Below are 23403 nucleotides of genomic sequence, written 5' to 3' on the forward strand. Positions count from 1 at the left end.
TTGAGAGACTGACTCATACCCACCCCTATTGGCATTATCTCTACAAACAAAACTAGGAGAATGAGTTACAGCTCAAAGGAAGGGTGGAGTACAGGTTCTCTCTGGAGGGTCTGTTGAAGGAACCGGCAAAGTTGCCTTCATCCTTTGCCCTCATGGCAATGTTACTTCATGGGACAGTGGGTCATTTTGATCGACAGTACTCTTGAAGAAGGGAAGCAAATAAGTTCCCTGCAGATAATTGCGACTTATATGCTGACATCTGTTGCAGAGGATGAAGACAAGGTGGACAAGTTCTGTGAAGAACTTGATCGAATGCTCCCAACACCTCCAGCATATACCCTTCTATTTGGTGATGTCAGTCTAGTCGTGGGCAGGGGAGGGGGAGGATGTATGGTGAAAAATACATGGAAAAGTACATGTCAGCATCAAGGAATGAAGGAAGTCACTGGCTTAGTGCAGAATATCGGAGCTGCAAGAGACCTCAGAAGCCATCCAATCCAACCTTTAGCCAGACAATAACACTTCTTTATGATATCCCTGATGAGTGGTCATCCAGTCTTTGCTTGAAGACATCTAGTAAGAATCAATTGTTCCTCAGGTGGCCCAGGTCATATTCATATATCTATATATCTATATATCTATATATGTTTATATGTATGTATGTATGTAAAATCTTTAAATGTTTGGAAGTTTTTTCTTTTATTGAGTTCATGTTTTTTCCTTTTGTTCAGTTAGGTAGGTGGTACAGTAGATAAAACCACTTAACCTCCGTTTGCCTTAGTTTCCTTGACTATGTAATGGGGATAATAATGCCTTCCTCTCAGGATCAAATGAGATAATTTTCTTCCCTCCATCTTTTCCTCTTTTCTTTCCTTTCTCCTTTTCCTCCTCTCTTCCCTCCCTCCCTCATTTTTTTCCTTTCCTACTTATTTTCTTTCTTCCCTCTGTCTCTTTCTTTCCTTCTTTTCCTTCCTTCCTTCCTTGCTTCCTTCCTCCCTTCCTCCCTTCCTTCTCTCTTCTTAAAATCTCAGTAAACAATAGTATTTCTCTGGTCTGCCAGTCTAGTGACCCTGCAAATAAAAGGGAATGAAGTTAATCTGACCTGACCTGCTCTTGATAATAATAATAGCTAATATTAATATATTGCCTACTATGTGCTAGATACCATATTAAGCACTTTATAGTTATCATCTCATTTGATTATCACAGCAACCCTAGGAGACAAGTATATATTTTATAATTGAAGAAACTGAGGCAGACAGGGTCACACAACTAGTAAATATTTGAGGTCAGATTTAAACTTAGGTCTTCCTGACTCCAGTTCTGATGCACTAGTAATTATGCTACCTAGCTGCCCATGGCTTTGTGATGAAGCCACACTGTCTCTTTGTAATCACTGCTTCCTTTTCTCAGTGTTCATTAATCATTCCTTTAATAATATATCCTGGAATTTTGCCATGAGCCAAAGTCAAGTTCATTGGGCTATAGTCTGCAGACTTCATTTCCTTCCCTTTTTTTGTTGGCATATTTTCATTTCTTTTATCATGTAGCACATTTCTTGTTCTCTACTGCTTTGCATAGGTCACTAGCAGAGTCTGTGCAGTTGCCTAGGTCAGTTCTTTTAGAACCCTGAAATGTACTTCATCTGGGCCAAGTTGACTTCAGTTCACAGCCGTTTAGGTATTCTCTTACTCTTTCCCTACTTGGGTTTTTAATGCTTCATTATTCATTTTTATTCTGTCTTTTCCGTTCAAAAGATTAATGTCTTTTGCAGAGAAAATAGAAAGAAAATAAGAGTCTATCTTCTCTCCATCATCCATTATGATCATCCTGTCCACTCCCAGAAGTAGCCCTATCCCTTCCTTCATTCTCTTCTTTACCCCAGTAAAGCTTAAAACATTTTTTTGGCATCTTTAGTCTTTGACAGTCTCATTTCATTTTGAGCTTTAGTGCTCAAATATGTAATGCTATCCTTTTTTAAAATTAATTTTTAAAAAATGTTCAGATTTACATTCTCTCTTTCCCACCATTTCCCAGTTTAAAAAATCAAGAAAAACTAAACCCCTGTTAACACAATGTGTAATCAAGGAAAATTAGATTCCATCGTTGACCCTGTCCAAAAAATGTGTACTCATCTGTCTTCTATAAGGAGGTGAGGAGCCTTCTTCAGCGTCCGTCCTCTGGGATTGTGATTGGTCATTGTGTTGATCAGACTTCATGGCCTTCAGAGTTGTTGTCTGTACAATGTTGCTGTTATTGTAGAAATGGTATAAATTTATTGTCCAAATTGGTCTGCTGATTCCGCTCACTTCACTTTGCATCAGCTTATGCAATTCTTCCCGTGTTTCTCTGAAACCATCCCCATCAGCATTTCTTATAGCACAATAGAATTTCCATCGTGTATATATACAATAATTTGCTTGGCCATTCTCCAATTGAAAGGCATCCCCACAGTTTCTAATTCTTTGTTACCACAAAAAAAGAGCTGCTATAAATGTTTGTTCAGATGGGTTCTTTTTTCCTCTCTTTGATTTCTTTGGGATATATATATCTGATAGTGATATCATCAGGTCAAAGGGTATGCATAGGTTTAATGGCTCTTTGGGAATAGTTCCAAATTATTTTTCCAGAATAGCCAGACAGGTTCACAACTCCACCATTATTAGCATACCTGTTTCCCCTTGGCCCTACTTACATTTATCATTTTCTTTTAGGTCACCTCTGCCAAAATGATGGGTGTTAGGTGGAACTTGAATCATTTTAATTTTCATTTCTCTAAATTACTAGTGAGTGATTCAGACCAATTTTTTACATGGCTATTGAAAGCTTAGACTTTTTTTCCTCTGAAGACTACCTATTCATAGCCTTTGACTATCAATTGGGAGTGACTCTTATAATAAATTTGAATAGATTTTAGAAATGAGACTTTTATCAGAAAAAACTTGCTATGGGATTCCCTTGTTTACTTGCTTCTCTCCTGGTTTTAGCTGCATTACTTTTGTCTGTTCAAAAACTTTTTTGTATTTTATGAAATCAAATTGCCCATTTAACCTTCTCTGATCTTCTTTCTCTCCTTTTTTTGGCCATAAATTTTTCCCCTACCCATAGATCTGACCGGTAATTTATTCCTTGCTCCTCTGATTTTTTTTAATTATTCCTGACACTATTTTTTTTGTAAGACTTCATCATGCTTTGTCATTTATTCTGTTTCCTGCCCTTGCTTCCATATTTTTTGTTCCTGTCTTATTTAAGATTGTACAATATGTGTTTATGCTTTTATCTTGCATTTCAGATTGTTATTGATGCTTTAATTTTTATATTATCTTCATTCCTAAATATGTTCTTTTCTTTTTCCATACCTAGTGGTCCATTCCTTGGAATAAATAGCAACAAAGAGAAAAAAAGTAGTTCAATTAAATTAGCCAACACGCCAGTAAAGTCTAACAGTATTTTTAGTATTCTATACCTAGGGTTTTCTACCTCTTCAGATAAGGGAGGGAGGTGCATTTTCTTATCTCTTTTTTGAAGCCAAGCTTACTCATTATAATTACATAATCTTCAGTTTCTTATTTTTTTTGTTCTTAGCATTTATATGATTGTTTATATCATTTTCCTGTTTATAGTGTAGTCCTGCTTGTTTCACTCTATATTCATTCATACAAGCCTGCCCATACTTTTCTGAATCCCCCATATTCCATATTGTTTAGTGAATCAGTATTCATTACATTCATTGTACATATCCTTAAAATTCACGTCTATGCTTTCACATTGGCCACTTTAGACAACTCCCCATTTTTCCTCCTTAATCAGAATTATTTCTTATTGCATTCTCAGAATTTCATTCTTGAGAGCTTTCTATGCCTTTCAGGCTGACTATGGGGATCCTACCTATCATATCCCTGACCCCTTTGAAAGCTCTGCTATCTCCAATTATAGCGTGAGGGTCAGACTATGCTGAATTTTCTTCTTATCCATTAAGAATTCTAAGTTGGAATTTTTCCTTTCTCCCCAAGTCTCTATCATTTCTACTTCAGTATCTGATTCCTCCTTCTTGGCCAGAATTAGGTTCAGAATCACAATTATCCTTGTGGTTCTTCTTTCTGTAAGATGAAATTATCATTAGGCAAGTCAAAGAATTATTATTAGCTGCTCTGATTTGGGCAAAGATAGAGAGCTCTGGCAGCACTCTGAATAATTGAAGTTCTTTATCACTACTAGTCCTTGGGTCGGGCTTGGAATATGTTTCCCAAACTCAGAATTCAATGCAATAGACATTTATTAAATGCCTTCCATATGCAAAGTATGTTTCTGGATTCTGTGGAGGCAACGATGAAAACATAGTCCCTGCCCTCAGAGAACTTATATTCTTCTAGAGGGATATACCGTGTTCATGGAAAGGAAATATAAGATAGTTTGAGAAGGGAAAGAACACAAAGTACTGCGGAGATTGAGACAGGCTTTGTACGGAAGGTACAAATGAGTCTTAAAGGAATCCAAGGATTATTCTAAGATGTGGAAGTGAGGGGAGAACACCTGGGAATCCAGGACGAACTGTTGGAAGTCACAGATAAGGGAAATGGAATGCTGAGTTTAGAAAACAGCTAGTTGCAGAAGCACAACTAAGGTAGAGTGATGAGGTTTTTGCCCCAAGGTGCTGAAATTAAAGGGCACTGACAGCATGTGCATTCTATGCTTCAGCAGCATAGAAACAACGGAACTTAGAATTAGTAATAATAGTTAAACTGGGAATCAGCCAAATGGGTAGACTAGGGTGAGTTCTTTTTTATTTTCCCTATCTTCTCTCTGCCTTCTGTAGTGCAGTATCTTATCCTGTACTACCACATAACCAATCTAATCTCAACTGGACATGTGCTCCATGCTTCTTGCCCTGGGCATAGTTTATGGTACTTGCCTTGAGGACAAACATTCCCAGTTATGATTCTACTTAGTAGGCCAGTTTGTTTGAAACATGGAATATGGGAAAAAGAGTAATATGAAATACATTTGCAAAGGTAGATAGGAGTCAGATCATGAAGGGCTTTGGGTGTTAGGCTGAGGCCTTTGTGTTTTGGTTTAGAGGTATTAGGGTTTTGAGCAGGGGAGTGAAATGGCTAGACCTTTGTTCTCTGAATATGGATTTGAAGGGAGAGAAGGACCAATCAAGAGGATATTGCAATCTGAGTCTAGGTAAGAGGTGATGAGGACATGAATTAGGTAACAGCCATTTGAGTGGGGAGAAGAAGGTAGATTTGAGAAATACTGTACAGGCAGGATAGATGAGACCTGGCAACTGCCTAGATACAGAAGTTGAAATAGAAGGAGGAGTCCCGGATGTCTGAAAATTCCAATCCAGGTGATAAGGAAGAATGGTGATACCTTTGGCAGAAAGAAGCAAGTTTGGGGGAAGGAAGCATTTCAGGGGAAGGTAATGAGCTTTATTTTAGAAATATTGAATCTGAGATGCTAATGGGACAGATAGGTAGGGATTTTCAGCAGAACTGGAACTCAGGAGAATGATTAGTGTTGCACATATAGAATTAAGACTCATGGATATAGAAATGATCATCATCCCATGTTAGCATGGAGAATGTAGAGAGAGTACAGAATATTGGGGGACACTTGTCATTAGAAGGAAGGATATCCATGATGATACAGTAAAGGACCAATCAGTTAGATAGGAGGAGAATTAGGAGGGAGAAATGTCACAGAAGCAAAGGGAGAAAAGAGTATCCAGGAGGAGGAAGTGGATGAGAGGTCAAGTAGGACAAGGATTGAAAAGTGCCTCTAGACTTAGCAGTTTAAAAGGATAATGGTATCTTTGGAGAGAGCAGTTTTGGTTGAATGCTGGAGTCAGAAGCTAGAACAAAAATTCAAGGGGTGAGCAAATAGAGAGGAGATGGGGTGTAGATTTTTTTAGGAGTTTGGTTCTGAAAGGGAGAAGAGACATTGGATGATGGCTTAAGAGTGAAAGGAAGGATTTTTTCAAAGACCAGGATGACCTGGGTAGGCATCCATGAGGGCCCAGTTGAGATTCTGTAAGATGTATCTGTAGTGGGTCCAGTTAGCACAGTTGTATGACTTTTTCTAGCATCACTCAGTAACACAAGATGGAGTGGAGAAAGTAGGTGGTGGAAGCAGTCTCATCTCAAAATGGTGGAGGGAGGAGACCTATATACAAGGTACCCAGGAGATATAGAAAAAATACTCTAAGTCCCTGGAAGCAGAGACCCTCCAGTGTCTTTGGTACTCCAAGACTGGGTATGTCTTATGGTAGGTCCTCAAGTATCTCTGGTTTCTTGAGATTTGGGATCTCTAATGGATATCAGTTTTTAACACAGGTCCTCTATCATCTATTTTCTTTTTCCGTCCAGGTGGTCTCTAATGAAAATATCACTTGTTTTTCTTCTAATGCTATTTTTCATGCCAGTTCTCTCTGATTCCTCAATTTTCTCACATGAATATTTCTTTTTAATATATAACACTACTCTGCTCTCTCCACAGTGAGGTTGTCTTCCAGAACCATATCGTAGTTATGGGTCCCATCCCATCAAGTCCTTCTTCTTCCCACTCTCTCCTCTGCCCCAAGTGAGAAATCAAGAAAAATCAAACCCCTATTATATGTATAGTCAAGGAAAACAGTTTCCCTCATTGAATATGTCAAAAAAAAATGTGAATCAATCTGTCCTCTTAATCCATCACCTCTCTGTAAGGAGATTGATAGTAACTGTGAGGTCAAAGTTGCCCACTTGCATCAGAATTTTGAGTACATCTTATTTGTTACCCATATTTTATCCATCTGTCCATATGAGATTATGGGTTTCATAACTTGTTCTTTTCTTGAATTTTGTCTCTTGGGAATGTTGGAACATCCTTGTTGTTAGTTTTCTCCTGCATTGTAGCTTATCTCCATAGCATCTAGCTTGGTAGATATTTATAGACAGTTTTTTTCCTTTTTCAGGAAGAAAATTTAAAGCCTTTTGCTGAGATTTTATTTTAAAATTTTCATTTTTATTATGAGCTTAACAAGCCTCAACAGATATGAATATTTCCATATTCAAAGAAGAACAAGAAAGGATTATATATGAAACCATAAATCTTTGTCACGTAGTTTGTTTTTTAAAAGTATACGTTTCATTTATCGTGGTAGTTGCAACACTGCCCTGCTTGTCTGCGTCCCCTTCTGAACTTCCTTCTGTTCTCTTCAGTGTATTTTAAAAATGATTCATTGATGCTCTTTTCTTTCTTCCCTCTTTTTTTGGCATCACTATCACTTTCCCTTCTCCCCCATCACTCTTTCCCTTTTGATCATATTTGCAAGACTCCAAGGAAATGCATTTTTACCAGTCATTGTTAGGTGCCAAAAGCCTGTAATTTAAGTTGGGATCCAGAAATCCAAATCCCTGGCCTAGAGCCTGTATTTTAAGCTGTAGTCCAGAAATCCAAATCCCTTTTCCAGACACTGTCTTCTTAACCAACTGTTCATTTTCCAAATCTGTCTTTTTCTTCTGAAGTCCTTGCCTTTGATCAGCAGCAGCAATGAGAATGCCACACCTGTGCCTCCAAGGTTTCCAGTTTTTTTTTTTTTGCCCAGGACTTCATAATCCTGAGAAATTCTTTCTAGGTTCCTTCTGGGAGTAAGTATCAATCACCAGAAGTGAGTAGTAGTCATTTGGCTTCACTGATGTAGGGAAATTCTTTGTTGTGTCTTGAGTACATGCCCCCAGAGGACAACAGACATTACTATTGTCAATGTCATTCAATGATAATGTCAAGTTCAATGTTTTCTTCATCTGGGAATCACTACTCACCATTATTTGTCTGTTTCCCCCCTAACTCTTACTGGGTGAGTTCTTTCTTGATTGTACTTATGGATATACATCATTATCCTTTGGAGTATAAGCAGTTGCTACTTTATCTTAAGGTCCACATCCCTCCTATACATTGCATACACACACACACAGACACACACAGACACACAGACACAGACACACACACACACACACACACACACACTAAGAAGTATCTATTTATTAATTAACTCCCTGCATCCAGTGATCTTTACCCCTTCCCTGTTTTCCTGTGTCATATTCTTTCATTCTCCAACCACTTGATACAATGATTTCCCTCTGCTCTTTTCAACATCTTTTCTTTTTTACTTTTTGCCTTGAATTCCTACTTTTACTTTTTAAAAAGGATATTAATTTTCTCTTCCTTTTTTAATTTTTCCTTTTTTAATTTTTTTATGTTTATTTAATGTTTTCAACATTTCAACATCCATTTCCACAAAATTTTGAGTTCCAAATTTTCTCCCCATTTCTCCTCTACCTCCATCCCCATATGCTGTACATTCTGATTACCCCTTCCCCAAATCTTCCCTCCCTTCTATCACACCCCTTCCTTCCCTTATCTCTATCTTCTCTCTTTTCTTGTAGGGCAAGATAGATTTCTATACTCCATTGCCTGTATTTCTTATTTCCCAGTTGTATGCATAAACAATTCTCAACATTCGTTACTAAAACTTTTGAGTTCCAACTTCTCTCCCTTCCTCCCTCCTCACTCATTCCCACTGGGAAGGCAAGCAATTCAATATAGGCTATATATGTGTAGTTTTGAAAAAAAGACTTCCATAATAGTCTTGTTGTGTAAGACTAACTATATTTCCCTCCATCCTATCCTGCCCCCTATTTAGTCTATTCTCTCTTTTGACCTTGTCCCTCCCCAAAAGTGTTTGCTTCTAATTACTCCCTCCTCCCATTTGCCTTCCCTTCTATCATCCCCCCCTCACTTGTCCCCTTCTCCCCTACTTTCCTGTAGCGTAAGATAGATTTTCGTACCAAATTGAGTGAGCATGCTATTCCTTCCTTAAGCCAAATGTGAAGAGAGTAAGCTTCGTTTTTCCCCCCTCACCTCCCCACTTTTCTCCTCCATTGAAAAAGCTTTCTTGCCTCTTTTATGAGAGATAATTTGCCCCATTCCATTTCTCCCTTTCTCCTCCCAATATATTCCTCTCTCACCCCTTAATTTTATTTTTTTAGATATCATTCCTTCCCATTCAACTCACCCTGTGCTCTCTGTCTCATTTTCTCTTTAATAACATGGAGACAGGAGAATAATTCCTCCAACCCCTTTATCTTATCTTCCAGGAGGGAAATCAGCCTGTACTTTGAGGAGGAATAGCAGTCACATCAGACTTTTTTAAGAGGAGAATTGAAGAGTATTTGTTGAACACTAGATGATATGAAAAGTAAAAATGCCTAAATCTTAATAGATAAGAAATGCTTACCTGCAGGTGAAAAGCCTGTTAGCGCTAAGGTTAAAGTGAACACCAAATTAGAAAAAAAAATAAAGATAAAAGGACATTGAAAGTGATTTTAAGAGCTTGACTTCTGAAAGATCAATTTAAACAAGTTGTTATTGATTCCAAAAATGGAAAATGGATAAAAGAAAAGACATTGACTCTGTCACCATTTTAGGTAAAAGTTTAATTGATACAGAACAGTCACCAATGAAGAGGCTGGAAGAATTCAGTAACTGCTTCTGCCAAAAAGTACCTGGTTTCCTTTCTAGGAAGAGTGACATGATAGCCAAGAAAAGTACTAGGTTAGAATTTAAAGTCATTTTCAAATCTTTACAGAGGAGAAAGATGTAAAGTTATGAATAATATTCCTTATAAGACAGTGAAAAGCAATTGAAGGAGCTGAGCTAGATTATCTAGAGTACATTTATAGATGATACTGGAAGGAGGACAACAGAAAAACACAAAGTATGACAGATCTGTTGGTATGTTTATGGACATCTATTTTCATAGTGGAACTACTACCTTTAGACTCTCCCTCTTCAGTAAAGGATGTGAGTGACTGGCAATATCACTAGAATAAAAGAAAGATCAATGCTATTTTTAAAAATGGTATTTATTTATTTTAAACATTCTTTTCTTTTTAAACTTTGAGTTCCAAATTCTTTCCCTCCCCTCCCCCAACTGGGAAGGCAAGCAATGTGATATCAACTATACATGTGAAATCATGCAAAACAAATTTCCATATTAGCCATATTGCAAAAAAAAGCAAGAAAAAAGGGACAAAATTATACTTTAGTTTTCATCACTTCCTTCTCTGGAGATAGCATTTTTTTCATCATGATTCTTATGGAATTATCTTTGATCATTGTATGAAAGATCAACATCATTTTGAAGGGATGTTTGTATTGTCCAACATTTAAGAGTTGCTACATGGAAGAGGAAATAGACTTATTTTCTTTCAAAGGGCATAAGGAGGAGGACCAATTGATGGAAGATAGATTTTGGTTCAATAAAGGGAAGAACTTTCTAACAATCTGAGGGACCTTGGGATGTAGTAAGTTACCTATCACTGGAAGGGCATCAAGTAGAACCTGGATGATCATTTGTTTGGAATACTGTAACTAATATTCCTGTTAAGGGATGAGTTGGACAAGATGACCTGAAGGTACTTTCAGACTCTGAAAGTGTATAATTCTCTAAAGACAAGAAGAGTGGATCTGAACAAGTACTTAGGAGAAACCCATGCTTCAGGGAACATTATTTAAAAAGCACTTGGAGAGCTACTCTTAAGATTTCTCAATGAAGGGAAGATTCCAAAAGAATAGAATAAGTCACTGATGGTACCCTTTTTTAAAAAGACAACTGAGATGACAGACACTATTGACCCACATTGTGCTTTCCTTATTTTCATGAGAAGCTTACAGATGTGATCTTATGGATCCCATAAGTCTACACAGTTTTTACGTGATTAATCTATGCCTATATGAAAATGTAGCCCTTGATTAAAACATGGGAATATGAAAGGCATATTTTCATCAATTATTTTCTCAGACAGAATATATCTTTATGATTATACAACTAAAGGAAAGATGTAGAAAATAGATCTTTACTTAGTGGATTTAAAAAGGAATTTGACTAAGTGAATAAAATGTATCCCTTGGGTACATTAAAATTGGCAGTTAGGTGGTGCAATGGATAGAATTAGACTTGGAGTCAGGAACCCCTGAGTTTGAATCTTGCTTTAGAAGTGTGTGACCCTGGGAAAGTTATTTACTTTCTCTAAGCTTCAGTATCCCCATCTGTAAAATAGTGATAGTAATAGCACTTATCTCAAAGGGTTGTTGTCAGTATCAAGTGAAATATTGTATATAAAGTGTTTTTCAAATCTTAAAAGTGCTGTATGAATGTATTGTTATTATTATTTATCATACAAGACTCTATGACAGGTATATGTTTATGACATTTTTATATATGATATTGTTAATTTTCAATTCATTATTGATAGAAAGAGAATCATAGAGTCCCAGAGAGAGAAGAGATCTGAGAGGTCATCTAGTCCAACCTGTTACATGTAAAGATTCAGTCTTTGGAAAATGGTCATCCAACTTCTGTATGAAGACCTCGAGCAGCTGGGGGAACTCATTACCTACCAAGGTAGTCTATTCCATTGCTGAACAATGGAATATATGCAGGTTACTCCTTATGTTAAGCTGCAGACTTTCTCTTAGCTCTGGTTCTAGTTGTGCATTCTAGAGCTAAACAGAGCAAGTGTAATACATCCTTCATATCTAGTAAGTCCAAGTACAAAGCCTTGTGACACTCCTATTAGTTGTTAAAATAAGCTAATCAATATTCTTTAGAGTCTAAACCATAAGAGGATTAATAAAAAGATTTGTTCTGTGAAGTCTGGATTCAGTCAAAGGGTCACACTTGAGGACCTAGAGAGCTGCAGGTTGCCCACCTCTGCTTTAGACCTAGTCATTCAATGAGTTTTGAATTCATCCAACTCTACAATCACCTGGCCCACATTTCTTTAATTCACCTATAAAGATATTGTCAAATGTGTCAGTAAAATCCAGGTGTACTATGTTAAATGTCATTTCCCTAATATACAGTCTAGTCCTATCAAAAAAGCTTAGTCTGGGCTGGCTTGTGTGTTCATCATCAGAATGTTGTTCTTGAAATTCTCCTTTCCCTTGTGATCCATCTTCTCTTTTAGAGTCTCAGGTTCAGGATGAGATTGAACTCTAAGAAATCTATTCATCTTAAGTCTAGTGAGGCCATCAGACTTTGTCCTCCTTGTCTACTGTGATCTCTAAGATGGGATGGTTACATCATCCCAAGATTGGTTTGTTTTCTCTTCAGTAACTAGTTTGTCCTCTTTGGTCATAATAACCATCCCAGGGGCAGCTAGGTGGTGCAGTGGATAGACCACCAGTGCAGGAGTCAGGAGGACCTGAGTTCAAATCTCACCTCACACACTTGACACTCACTAGCTGTATGACCTTGGGCAAGTCACTTAACCCCACTTGCCTCATCCTGGGTCATCTCCAGTCATCCTGATGAATATCTGGTCACTGGATTCAGATGGCTCTGGAGGAGAAGTGAGGCAGGTGACCTACACAGCCCTCACTCACTCAAAAACAAAGTCAAGTGCAAGTCATGTCATTATTTCTCCGATGGCATGGTCTTCAGCAAGAAAGGACAAGCACACATACAATAACCATCCCAGCCATTCCCCTCATCATTTTCTCTGTCTTTTGAAGGATGAAGTTATCATCACACTAATAAAACAATTTATCACTCTTCTGCCTTTTTTCTAGCTTTTACACATATATATTTACTTTAGAAGGTATAATAACTAACATATCAACTTACTTGCCCCCTTCCAACATGTGGGAGGCATAATCTCCCTCACCCCCTCTTTGCACCACCTTAGTCTCTGGGAAAGGGAAGGGGATTAGGTTCATAGCTTAGCTCATTTCCTAAAGTACACATACCCAGTTCTTAGTCCAAAACCCACCTAGGGTTTGAGCCCCAAGCACCCTGGCTTCTCAGGGCTTCCATCCTGGACTGGTTGATTGTACCATCCCTTCTGGAGTCCTGTTTCTAAGGTCACTATGGCTCCAACTTCCAGTTCTGGTGGTGATCACCTCTGGTATCTGAAACTAGGAACAGAAATAAGTACCTCCAGGTTCATTTCTTTGAACTGGGGTAAAAGAGGAAAAACTGGGGAAGGATATCCTTCTCCTCTCACCAGTTCAGTTCATAGTGTCCACACTCTAAGTGAACTGTGATCTTCATCTTCTAGACACAGAGAGAAGAGTAGCCAAAAAGAGCAATGGCCACTCTGCTTTTAATAATGGTGGAGACCTCCAGTAGTTGAAGCCTCCCATCATCATTATAGCCTGTCCCTATGTGTCTGCTATATATTTGTATATCATCCATTTTCTCTATCTGGCTGGGTGAACTATAACATAATCCTCCCACAACACTTCTGTTTTCCGTCCTTTGAGCCTGACCTGACTGTCTCTTGATTGTAGTTTGTAGATTTTCACGCAGGAGGAATTAATTTGAAATATCATGCTATTTTACACTAATTCTCCCATTTTTTTTCTTTTTGAACATGGTTTACTCTTCCATTACCACATCTAGTCATGAGTTGCATTTTATCAAATCTCATGGATACCTGTTAGGTTGTATTTTCCTTTTTTCATGAAGAGCTCTAATTCAGTAGTTATTGGTGTATGGCTATCTGAGGCCATAAGAATAATTTACATTTGAATTAAAGAGCACCTCTACTGTGGCTCTTCCGGCATTATACCTCCTTTCTCTATGATGTCTGGCTTAGCAGTTTAATGTGGGCAGTTTTTTTTTCCTCCACCTCCTCAATTTTCAGTTTAAAGCTTTCTTGACTAGATCAGCAAATCACCAGGCAAATATATCCCTCCCAACCCTCATTAGCTGTACTCCATCTGTGGCCAAGAGCCCATCATTCCTGTATATTAAGCCATAGTCCAGATGGGTGTGAGTTGGTGGGGAGCAGTAGGGGAGCTGGAGATACCATCTCTGGGCTGAGTCCCACTGCTTACGTGCTCAATTTCCTTAGTGACTTTCTTGGGCAAAGTCCCTCTTAGAGGATGCAGGGAACCAAACAGTTGTAGGTAGAGGTGGGGCTCAAGGGGACTTAGGATGTTCCTTCTGCTCTGGATACTTCCGGGAGAACCCCAACTCTATGAAGTTATCATCCCTTCTTTCTACTAGTTATTTTTGGCTTCAACCTCCTCGGATAATTAAGGGTTATATCATCCCCCTTCTCCCAGTTGCTTGTTCTCTGTTGGTTTGGATCAGTCCATCCCTTTACAAGACCTGGGAAGTAGGAGAGGGTCCCTAGGGATATCCCCCCAACTTAATTCCCCTAAGATCCTTATTTATTCATTCTATGAAGCAGCTTTCTCTTCCTTCAAAGCCCTCACTCACAATTAGGAACAACTGAGGCCTTAGAACCAAACATTAAAACATGTAAGTCCGACCAGACCAGTCTGGGCTGGTTCTCATCAGAACCAGGACCCTTGAAAACATGATAATGCAAATAATGACTGACGCTTAAATAGGGTTTTAAAGTTTGCAAAGCAGATTACACACATTAGTTTATTTGAGCCTTACACAACCCTGTGAGGTAGGTAATATAGGCACCATTACCCTCATTTTGCAAATGGGCAAACAAAGCTCAGAGTCTTACCCTTGGTCATATGGGGATTTGTACTCACCTTCCTGATTGCAAAGACAGCTCTTATCAGCTACATCATGCTGCCTTTAATTGACCCAAACCAAGCCTAATTCCCTCCTGCTATCCATAGACACAGATAAATCAACAGTATTCACCATTCTCCCAGGGTCAGGGAATCCAAGTTCTGTCTTCCTTTGACTAAAAAGGCCTGAGGCACTGACCCAAAAAGAAACACATACTTATAAAAAAGGAGGAAAACAGGACCAACCATGAAATACTGCAGAGCCAGGATGTTTTGTGGTGTGGGTCCTATATAAAGGTCTTTAATCTATGCAAACTCAGAGTTACCACTTTGCATTAACTCTCCCAACAAGGCTGGGGGAACAGCCAATCCACTCACCAGCACCGTTCCTGGTGCTGGGTTATGATGCCAGGCTTACTGATCTTGGGTGAGGGGGACAACTAACTCCAACCATGGCTACAGCTGGGTCCTATGGGTGATTGTTTATGGCTGACTGAGTTTTCACTTTGGAGCTGTTGGAACTTCTCTGGGCCAAGAATGAATAGCAATCATCAGCTATGGAGACTTTACTGTTATTGACATATTCCCTCCCTCTCTCCCTCCCTTCATCCTCCCATCCATCCATCCATCCATCCATCCATCCATCCATCCATCCATCCATCCTTTTAAGAAATCTTTACTGAGGCCTATCATGTCCTTAATCCTATGCTGGGCTCTGCTATGTGAGACAGAGAAAGATAAAATTCAGGTCCTGCCTTTAGGGAGTTCCAAGCCAGATGGAATGATAAGAGTCACAGCAGGGAACCAGAAAGAGATAAACAGAGACCAATAAAAGTGAAGTCCCTGATTGTGAGACACAGACAATATAGACACTAGGAGTTTGTGGACAGAGACATAGCAGAAGGCTAATGTGATTAGGAAAGCCTTGAGCTGAGAATGGAAGGATGGGTAGGCTATGGATAGTTGTAGAGAAGTATGTTGGAAATTCCAGAGGGTGAATGGATAGAGGGAGACACATAATGAGCAATATTTAAGGCAGAAAAACAACAGATGTGTCCAGGGGTTGATGAGTCACTCAGTTTGTCTAGAACACAGAGCACAGGGTGAAATAAGGTTGGAACCTTATCAAAGAAGGCCTAGGATAAGGGGTTTGTGTCTTATCTTAAAGGAGCAGCTAAATGCAAAGTAAATAAAGCACTGGACCTGGAGTCATGAAGACTCATCTTCTTGAGTTCAAATCTGCCCTCCTACACTTAGTAGCTGTCTGACCCTAGGCAAGTCACTTAACCCTGTTTGTCTCATTTTTCTCATCTTTAAAATGAGCCGAAGAAGGAAAATGGCAAACCACTCCAGTATCTTTGCCAAGAAAACCCCAAGTGGAGTCACAAAGAGTGGGAAATGACTGAACAATAAAAAAATTTTATCTTAGAGGCAGTAGGGATCCAGAGATGGTTTTGGAACAGAGGAGTGACATGGTCAGATTTATGCCTTAGGAAAATTAAAAGGATGAATTAACAGGATTTGTCATATGAATATAATGGAGGTGATGAAGAAGGAAGAATGAAGAATGGATCCCAACCTTGGTATCTGATTGGGCAGAGTAAATGGGTGCTAAAGAAGTCAGGGTGAGGAGACACTGAGTGGGTAGTTAGGGTTAGGAGGGAAGAGTGAAGGCAGGGTAAGGAGAGGATCAGCAGCATGACGGGACACTGAGGAGTATTTGGGAATGATAAGAGAGTTTTAAAAAGGTGGTAGCCAGGATAAGGGGCTGGTTGGATAAGAGTAGTCCAGGAGAATAGTCAAGGAAAGTGAGATAGTGAGGAGAGTTAGAGGGAGCTCAGAAGGGTGTAAGTGGGGCTTAGGTATAGACAGAGAGATGATCATATTCCCCTGGAGTTTTATTGGGGGGAGCAAGGGTAGCTCCTTTTGTCCTAAAGGAGCTGAGACCTACTACCTTGATCTTTGCAGGTGCCCCACGATGAATGGGGGGGTTATCCAACTGGGGGCAAGGATGGGGAGATCCCATGTCGAAGGATGCGAAGTGGTAGCTACATCAAGGCCATGGGGGATGAGGAGAGTGGTGACTCAGATGGTAGCCCTAAGATGTCTCCAAAGGGAGCTGCCCGGCGCTACGCTTATCGCCGTTCATCCAGCGTGGACCAAGCTCGGATCAAGTAAGGAGGTGGTCATAAGGGGATTGGAGGTTGGCAAGGAGGCAACCCAGTCCCCTCTGTGGGTTCTCTCAGTCCAGGGCTATGTATGCAGTGGTTCTCTCTGGGCTCTCTCTGGGTATCTTTCCCTGGAGTTCCCTCTATAGAGTCTTTTTTGGGGACCCTCCATCCAACATTTTTCTCATTTCAAGTTTATGCCTATTACAGCTGCTGTGTTCCACCTCGGATTCACCCCCGGACTGGGGCCCCTGGCTATGGCCGCTCCCTTACTACAGGACAGGTAAGTTATTGGGACTCTCTCCCAATAGAAGCCTGAAGAGTGGGAGGGAGAAGCAGCTTCCATCTTGATGAGCAGCAGGAGTCAGGTTGGAACTGGGAAAACCAGGCCTTTGAGCTGCTGCTGGGGTTCCACTCCCTCCACCCCATCCAACCAAGTCTTTTTGGTTTCATCCCTTTCTGCCAGAAACAAAACTTTAAGATTATTCCCTGGCTATTAAGGCAAATGGCACCATCTATGGAGGACCATGGAAGTCTTGAGGGATACAGATTTCCTTTGCTGTAAGGGTCTTGAGAACATGAGCTCAGCCCCTAAGTGACTGCCACTGAATAGTAGGACCTGCTCCCATCTGACCGCCAGACTGGCCCCAGTGTACAAATGACACCTGGTATCTCCGATCTGGGAGCTGTGCCCAGGCCAAATGACAAATGCTTCTTTTTGCTCCGAAAAAGCTTTGGGCTCATCACCATCTGAGGCTGAGCTCCCCAGGCCAGGATTCAGTCACATTTGCCCAGTTCCACCTGCTACCCCCTTGTTTCTGGCATCGACTCACTACGGTGCTTCTGCTCCTTCCTCCCCCTCCCTCCCCAGATATTACAGGATTAGATGCGGAAAACAGCAAGCATCTATTATGAAGCATCTATTTTTGCAGGTCATAGTGCTGGGTGGCTGGGGGAGATTTAGTGGTTTAAGTAGGATATGGACCCTGCACTCAGGCAACTTCAAGTCTGATAAGAGGAAAAAACATGCAGACTTCACTCCAGTACATAACATTGCTATATAATTAGGGAAGTACAAACAAAATGCTCTGTAAGATCTGTAGGGGGAAGGGATGGATGGGAACGTCCTCACTGAGAGGAAATCAGGAAGGCTTCATGAAGGAAATGGCATTTGACTTGGATTTTCAAGAATTAGCAGGAATTCAATAGGTGAGGAGTGGAAGGGAGGGCACTCCAGGCTTAAGGAACAGGCTTAAGGTCATGGAGGTGAGAGACCCCATTGTATATTAGGGGGGTAGAGAGTAGTCCACTTTGGCTGGGGTATACAGTATGTGGAAGGGAAGCCTGTACAGGAAGGGCAGAGCCAGATTTTGGAGGGCCCTGGATGTCACTAAGTGGTTAATGCTGTACTCAGTAGATGAAAGTGAGCCAAAGCTTTTTCAATCACCTCATCAGTGCATAAGAAAGATAGTCTTAGTATGTGTAGAGCCATATCAGATTGCATGCAATCTTGGGGAGGGAGGGGGGGAAAATTTAAAACTTATGGAAGTGAATGTTGAAAACGAAAAAATAAATAAATTAACTAATAAAAAAAGAAAAAAGAAAGACTGTCTTGGTATCAGTGTGAAGGATGGATTGGGAGGAAAGATCGGTAGAGATGAGAGGACTCCTTAGGAGGCTGTTGAGATAGTCTGAATAATGGGTAATGAAACCCCTTTCTGGGTACACCTTCTGGTCGTCTGTCAAATCGTGCCAGAATTATCACTGTGAAGCGAGTGCTAAGACCCACCCTTATCATTTCTCCCTGCCAAATTAGGCTTGGTTTTTTACTATCTGAAATTCATTTCTTTGGGTTTAAAAATAAGATGTGCCTTTTAAAAGGCAAGGCCCTCTTGGAGGGATATTATATTAAGGAAAGGACATCAGCCATTCAAAATTCAGTGTGAATTTATGTTCTGCTGGTCAGTAAGTTGAGAACAGGGCTCTGAGAAGGCAGGAGTTTAGATGGGACGTGGGGATCCTGGGAGGCCCTGGGAGGTGTGTGTGAAGGGAGGCACGGTGGTTCTGAATGCCAGGGTGAGGTGGGGGCACTCTCCAGGGGAACGCTGAGTGATTGGAGACTTGGCTGCAGAGGGACCAGCCTTAGGTACAGGGATGAGCAGAAACTTGTTCTCTTCATGGAAAAAAACCCAAAGATTTCATTTAACCTAAATGGAGGAGAAGAGTACAGTTAGATATATAATTTATGCAGACTGTGAACATGAATATGTTAGCAACCTCCAACTGCAGTCCTTAAGAGTGTTGGGGTATGGGCCGCCCTACTCAGGATGCTCCTCCCTGACCCATCCCCCTCTCCTGTATCTCTACCAGCTCAGTGAGGAGCTAAGCCAACAGTTTGAAGCCGTGTGTGGGTCGGTGTTTGGGGAGCCTGAGTCCCAGGCAGTGGACGCCCTGGACCTACCCGGCTGCTTCCGTATGAGGAGCCACAGCTACCTCCGGGCCATCCAGGCCGGCTGCTCACAGGATGACGACTGTCTGCCCCTCCTCACTGCCCCCATGGGAGCAGGGCCAAGCAGTGTCCTGAAGACCAGCACCTGTGAGTACTACCTTTCCCTGCCTCCTCCACTCAACTGACCTTGGGGATGAGTAAGAAACCCTGGACTGGGAGCCAGGAGAGCTTGGATCTAGACTTAGCCCTATTCCTCATCTGCTCGGTTGTCATGAGTAAGCCTTGATTTCTCCATGTGCAAAGTGGAAAATATCATCCCAAGGGGACACAAGGGAAGAATGCTATGTATGTGCATGTATCTGTGTCTTGGACAAGTTATTTAATGAGGATAGCTTATTACTTATCTGCAGGGCTGGGTCTTGTTCTCTGGTTATGGAGGTCATAGGAGAAACTCAACCTTGGACTTCTCTTGGAATGTAACACATCTGTCACCCCTACCTGCTGGACTCAAAACTGGAATCCAGTCCCATGTCTTTTACTTACTAGTTATGTGACCTTGGGCAATGTACTTCCCTTCCCTGAGACCTTATTTTCCCATCTTTCAAATGGGGACAATATATACCTGTCCTGTCAATCTCCACCCCTCCCCTTTTCTCCCTATCCCACAAGGCTGTTGTGAAGATTGGATGAGAGAATGGGTGGGAAAACATATCTCAACAGGATGGCTCTTCATAAATGGCAACTACATTTATTATTAAGCTACCTGAGGTCTGCATGTTGCTGAATATCTACCTGTACGTTTCCCCATAGGCCACATGTGCCTTGGGTCAAGTAACAGTGTGTCCATAATCTCACATTTCTTCCAATTTTCTTGCCACAGCCTTTAACTTCAGAAAAGCCCCACCGCCCATCCCTGCAGGACGACAGACTCCACCACGCATTTCCATCACAGCCCAGAGCAGTACTGATTCTGCCCATGAGAGCTACCCACCCCCTGAGGGCCCTGCCTGGGCTCCTGAATCCACCCGGCGCTGCAGCTCAGCTGATGGCTTGGACGGCCCCCCCACAGGGACCCGGACCCTTGAGCTGGCACCAGTCCCAGCTCGGGCTAGTCCCAAACCCCCCACCCTCATCATCAAGACCATCCCTGGGAGGGAAGAGCTTCGTAGCTTGGCCAGGCAGCGCAAATGGAGGCCTTCCATTGGGGTACAGGTATGGGGGAATGAATATAAGATGGGACTACCAACTGAAATAGTTTTATTTTGGGTTCTCTGTCTTTCAGGATAGAATACAAAGAGTTCTCTGATATTTAAAGCCCTCTCCAACCTGGCTTTGGCCTGCTTTTTCATGACTTGACATTATTTTTCTTCATGCTTTCTGCGTTTTAGCCAAATGAGCCACCTTTCTTTTCCTTGAAGTTGGCATTCCATCTCCTGTCTCTGGGTCTATGTAGTCTGTTCCTCATATCTGGAATTCATTCCCTCTTCATCTCTGCTTCTCAGAATCCTTTGCTTCCTTTAAGGTTCAGTTTAGCTATTACATCCATGGGAAACCTTCCTTGATCTCCTTAGTTAGAAATTTCCTTCTCAACAATTTGTCTTGCATTTTCTTAATTTTGTTCTAAGAATTCTGCCACCAACACTTTGTGTCTTGTTAATAAGTCCTTAAATGTAGCAACTTGAAAGATCGTTTCTTGGTTACATAATTCTCAGACTGAAGTGATTTTTCATAGCCTTCAAAAATAGTGTCATATTTTTTATATTTTCTTATCTATTTACATATTCTAACTCCCAGCAGAATGTGAGAGCTGTTTTTCAGTTTTGTAACCTCATCTCCTAGCTCAGTTCCTTGTATGTAGTAGGCCCTTAATAAATTCCCATTGAATTGAATTAGTTAAATTCATAGAGTCTAGGAATTGCATGTTGGGATATCCCTAATTGGATCATTAATGCCCCACACTACTTCCAGTGTAAATATCCCTATTACCCAGTTTAGATCTCACCTGGTGTAATAGAAAGCATATTAGATTAGTTAGGTAATCAGATAATTTATATTCAAATTCTGACTTTATAATGGCTTAGATGTGTGACCTTGGACAAGTCACTTCACCTCTGTGAGCCACAGTTTCCTCACATGTTAAATGGGGTTATTATATGACCTGAATTTAAAATGCTATAAAAATGGTACTGGCTATGATCTCAGCCTGACTTGTGTACCTATGACTCTGCCATCTTGCCTTGGGAGCAGACTGATCCTATTCCAACTTGAAAGTATCTTTCTTATACTGTTCATCTTGAGATAGGTTCCAAAGCCAGGACCTTGGCCTTCTCTCCTCTCACTGGATTCTATGACCAGGACTTTTGGTTCTCATGACTTACAGGTTATCAGAACCAGGAAGGTCTTTGGGAGGTGTGTAGTCTCATCCTTCCCTGAGCAGGAATTTCCTCTATACCATAGCTGGTGAGTGTTTTTCTACCTTCTGACTGAAGGTGAGCCATGATAGAGAGTGGAGGGTATATTTTGAAGTAGCCCATTTCACTTTGACCTCAAGGGTAACAGCAGATAGAACACCAGGCATGAAGCCAGGAAGACTTCTTCCTGAGTTCAAATTCAGCCTCAGACACTTACAAGTCGTGTGACCCTGGGCAAGTCATTTAACCCTCTTTGCCTCAGTTTTCTTATCTACAGCATGAACTGGAGAAGGAAATGACAAACCACTCCAATATTTCTGCCAAAAAAACCCCAAATGAGATCATGAAGAGTTGGACGTGACTGAAAATGACCGAACAACAATAGCCACAACAAATTTCACATTGGGATAGCTCTGGCTGTTGGGAAATTTTTCTATACATCTAGTCAAAATCTACCTCTTGGAAACTTCCAGCTATTGCTTCAAGTTTGGCTCCCTTTCCCTTGTGACAGTTGTTCAGATAATTGCAGAGAGTTGGCTATTTGTGGTTGATAGCCAGTCAAGTGGAGCATAGCTAAAACCAAGCAGTCATGTAGCAAGGTTCAAATGAGATAATGGATATCAAGCCCTATGCAAACCTTATTATTCTTAGGCGATGACTTCATTCCCTGGGCCTTCTACTGCCCTCCTGTTGGGCTCAAGCAATATTTATAGAGCATTATAGGAGTGTGCAGGTAAATGTTTAACCGCCAATATCTCTAGACAACCCACACGTTTAAGTTTAATCTGCATTATTAATACTTTCTTAGTCTAGATGATAATAAATAGAAGTAAGAAATATTAAATTAAATTAAAAATTAAAACAGAAAATAATATACATAAATAAAATATAAATAAATGTAGTAAAATAATAAGTCAAGCCCTAATTTCTATCAGTTGTCAATTTTTGAGGCATAAATGCTCACATTGGTCTTTTAACAATTGGCTCTCCCAACTCGTTTAGAGCTTGGTCCCAGCACACCTTTGGATATAACCCTCCACCACACAAAGTAGAGTGCTTATAATTCAACATAGTATTCTAGATATGGTCTGACTAAGGCAAAGTATAGTGGGATTATCACCATCCTTGCTTTTGACACTGTGCCTCTTTTAATGCTTTCTTTGCTTTTTTGGCTGACACATTTTGCTGTTGATTCACTTTTAGCTCACATTCCATTAAATCCTTGAATCTTTTAAAAATGATTTGCTATCTGGTTACACCTTTCCCATCCTATGCCTGTGAAGTTGACTTTTTGAATCTCTGTGAAACTTTGTTTACATTCGTCTCTATTAAATTTCTTTCTTTCTTTTTTTTAGATTTGCCCTAATATTCTAACCTTAGACCTTTTGGGTCCCGATCCTGTTAGCTGCCCCTACCAGTTTTTCTCTTCAGATTTAATACATCATTTAGTATATCATCTGTGTCTTTAGCCAAGTAATTTATAAAAACAAGGAGAATGAGACCAAGATCAGAGACCTAGGGCATGCCACTAGAAACCTCCCTCCAGGTAGACATGACTGTTTAATGGATTCAGTCATTCCATCCATTCCAAATCTGCCACACTGTATGCTCCTTTAGCTTACATCCCTCCACCCCATCCACCAGGCCATCATGAGAGATTTGTCACAAACTTCTTCTCTTCAACTGATATTCGGTTTAGTCAGAGAGATTTGGGGGACCAGCACCCAGCTAGTTGAAAGTTCCCTGGGAAGCTTTTATTGCTTATGTCAAGGAAAGGGCCTGTTGGATACTGGGCAGAGTTGTTATTGTACGTCTATTTTCCCTC

At 40.6% G+C, this 23403-nt stretch overlaps 1 protein-coding gene across 1 annotated transcript in view; it reads left to right on the top strand.

Moving 5' to 3' along the window:
- Positions 1-23403, top strand: part of DLGAP3 (DLG associated protein 3) — a 78601-nt gene that overhangs the window by 40881 nt on the left and 14317 nt on the right. Inside the window, exons 4-7 of the mRNA XM_072610093.1 lie at positions 16519-16724; positions 16929-17001; positions 19089-19314; positions 20048-20379. Coding sequence (XP_072466194.1) covers positions 16519-16724; positions 16929-17001; positions 19089-19314; positions 20048-20379 — 837 coding nt within the window. The remainder of the gene's footprint in view (positions 1-16518; positions 16725-16928; positions 17002-19088; positions 19315-20047; positions 20380-23403) is intronic.

This window comes from Notamacropus eugenii, chromosome 5 (assembly GCF_028372415.1).
Source record: "Notamacropus eugenii isolate mMacEug1 chromosome 5, mMacEug1.pri_v2, whole genome shotgun sequence".
Classification (NCBI taxonomy): domain Eukaryota; kingdom Metazoa; phylum Chordata; class Mammalia; order Diprotodontia; family Macropodidae; genus Notamacropus; species Notamacropus eugenii.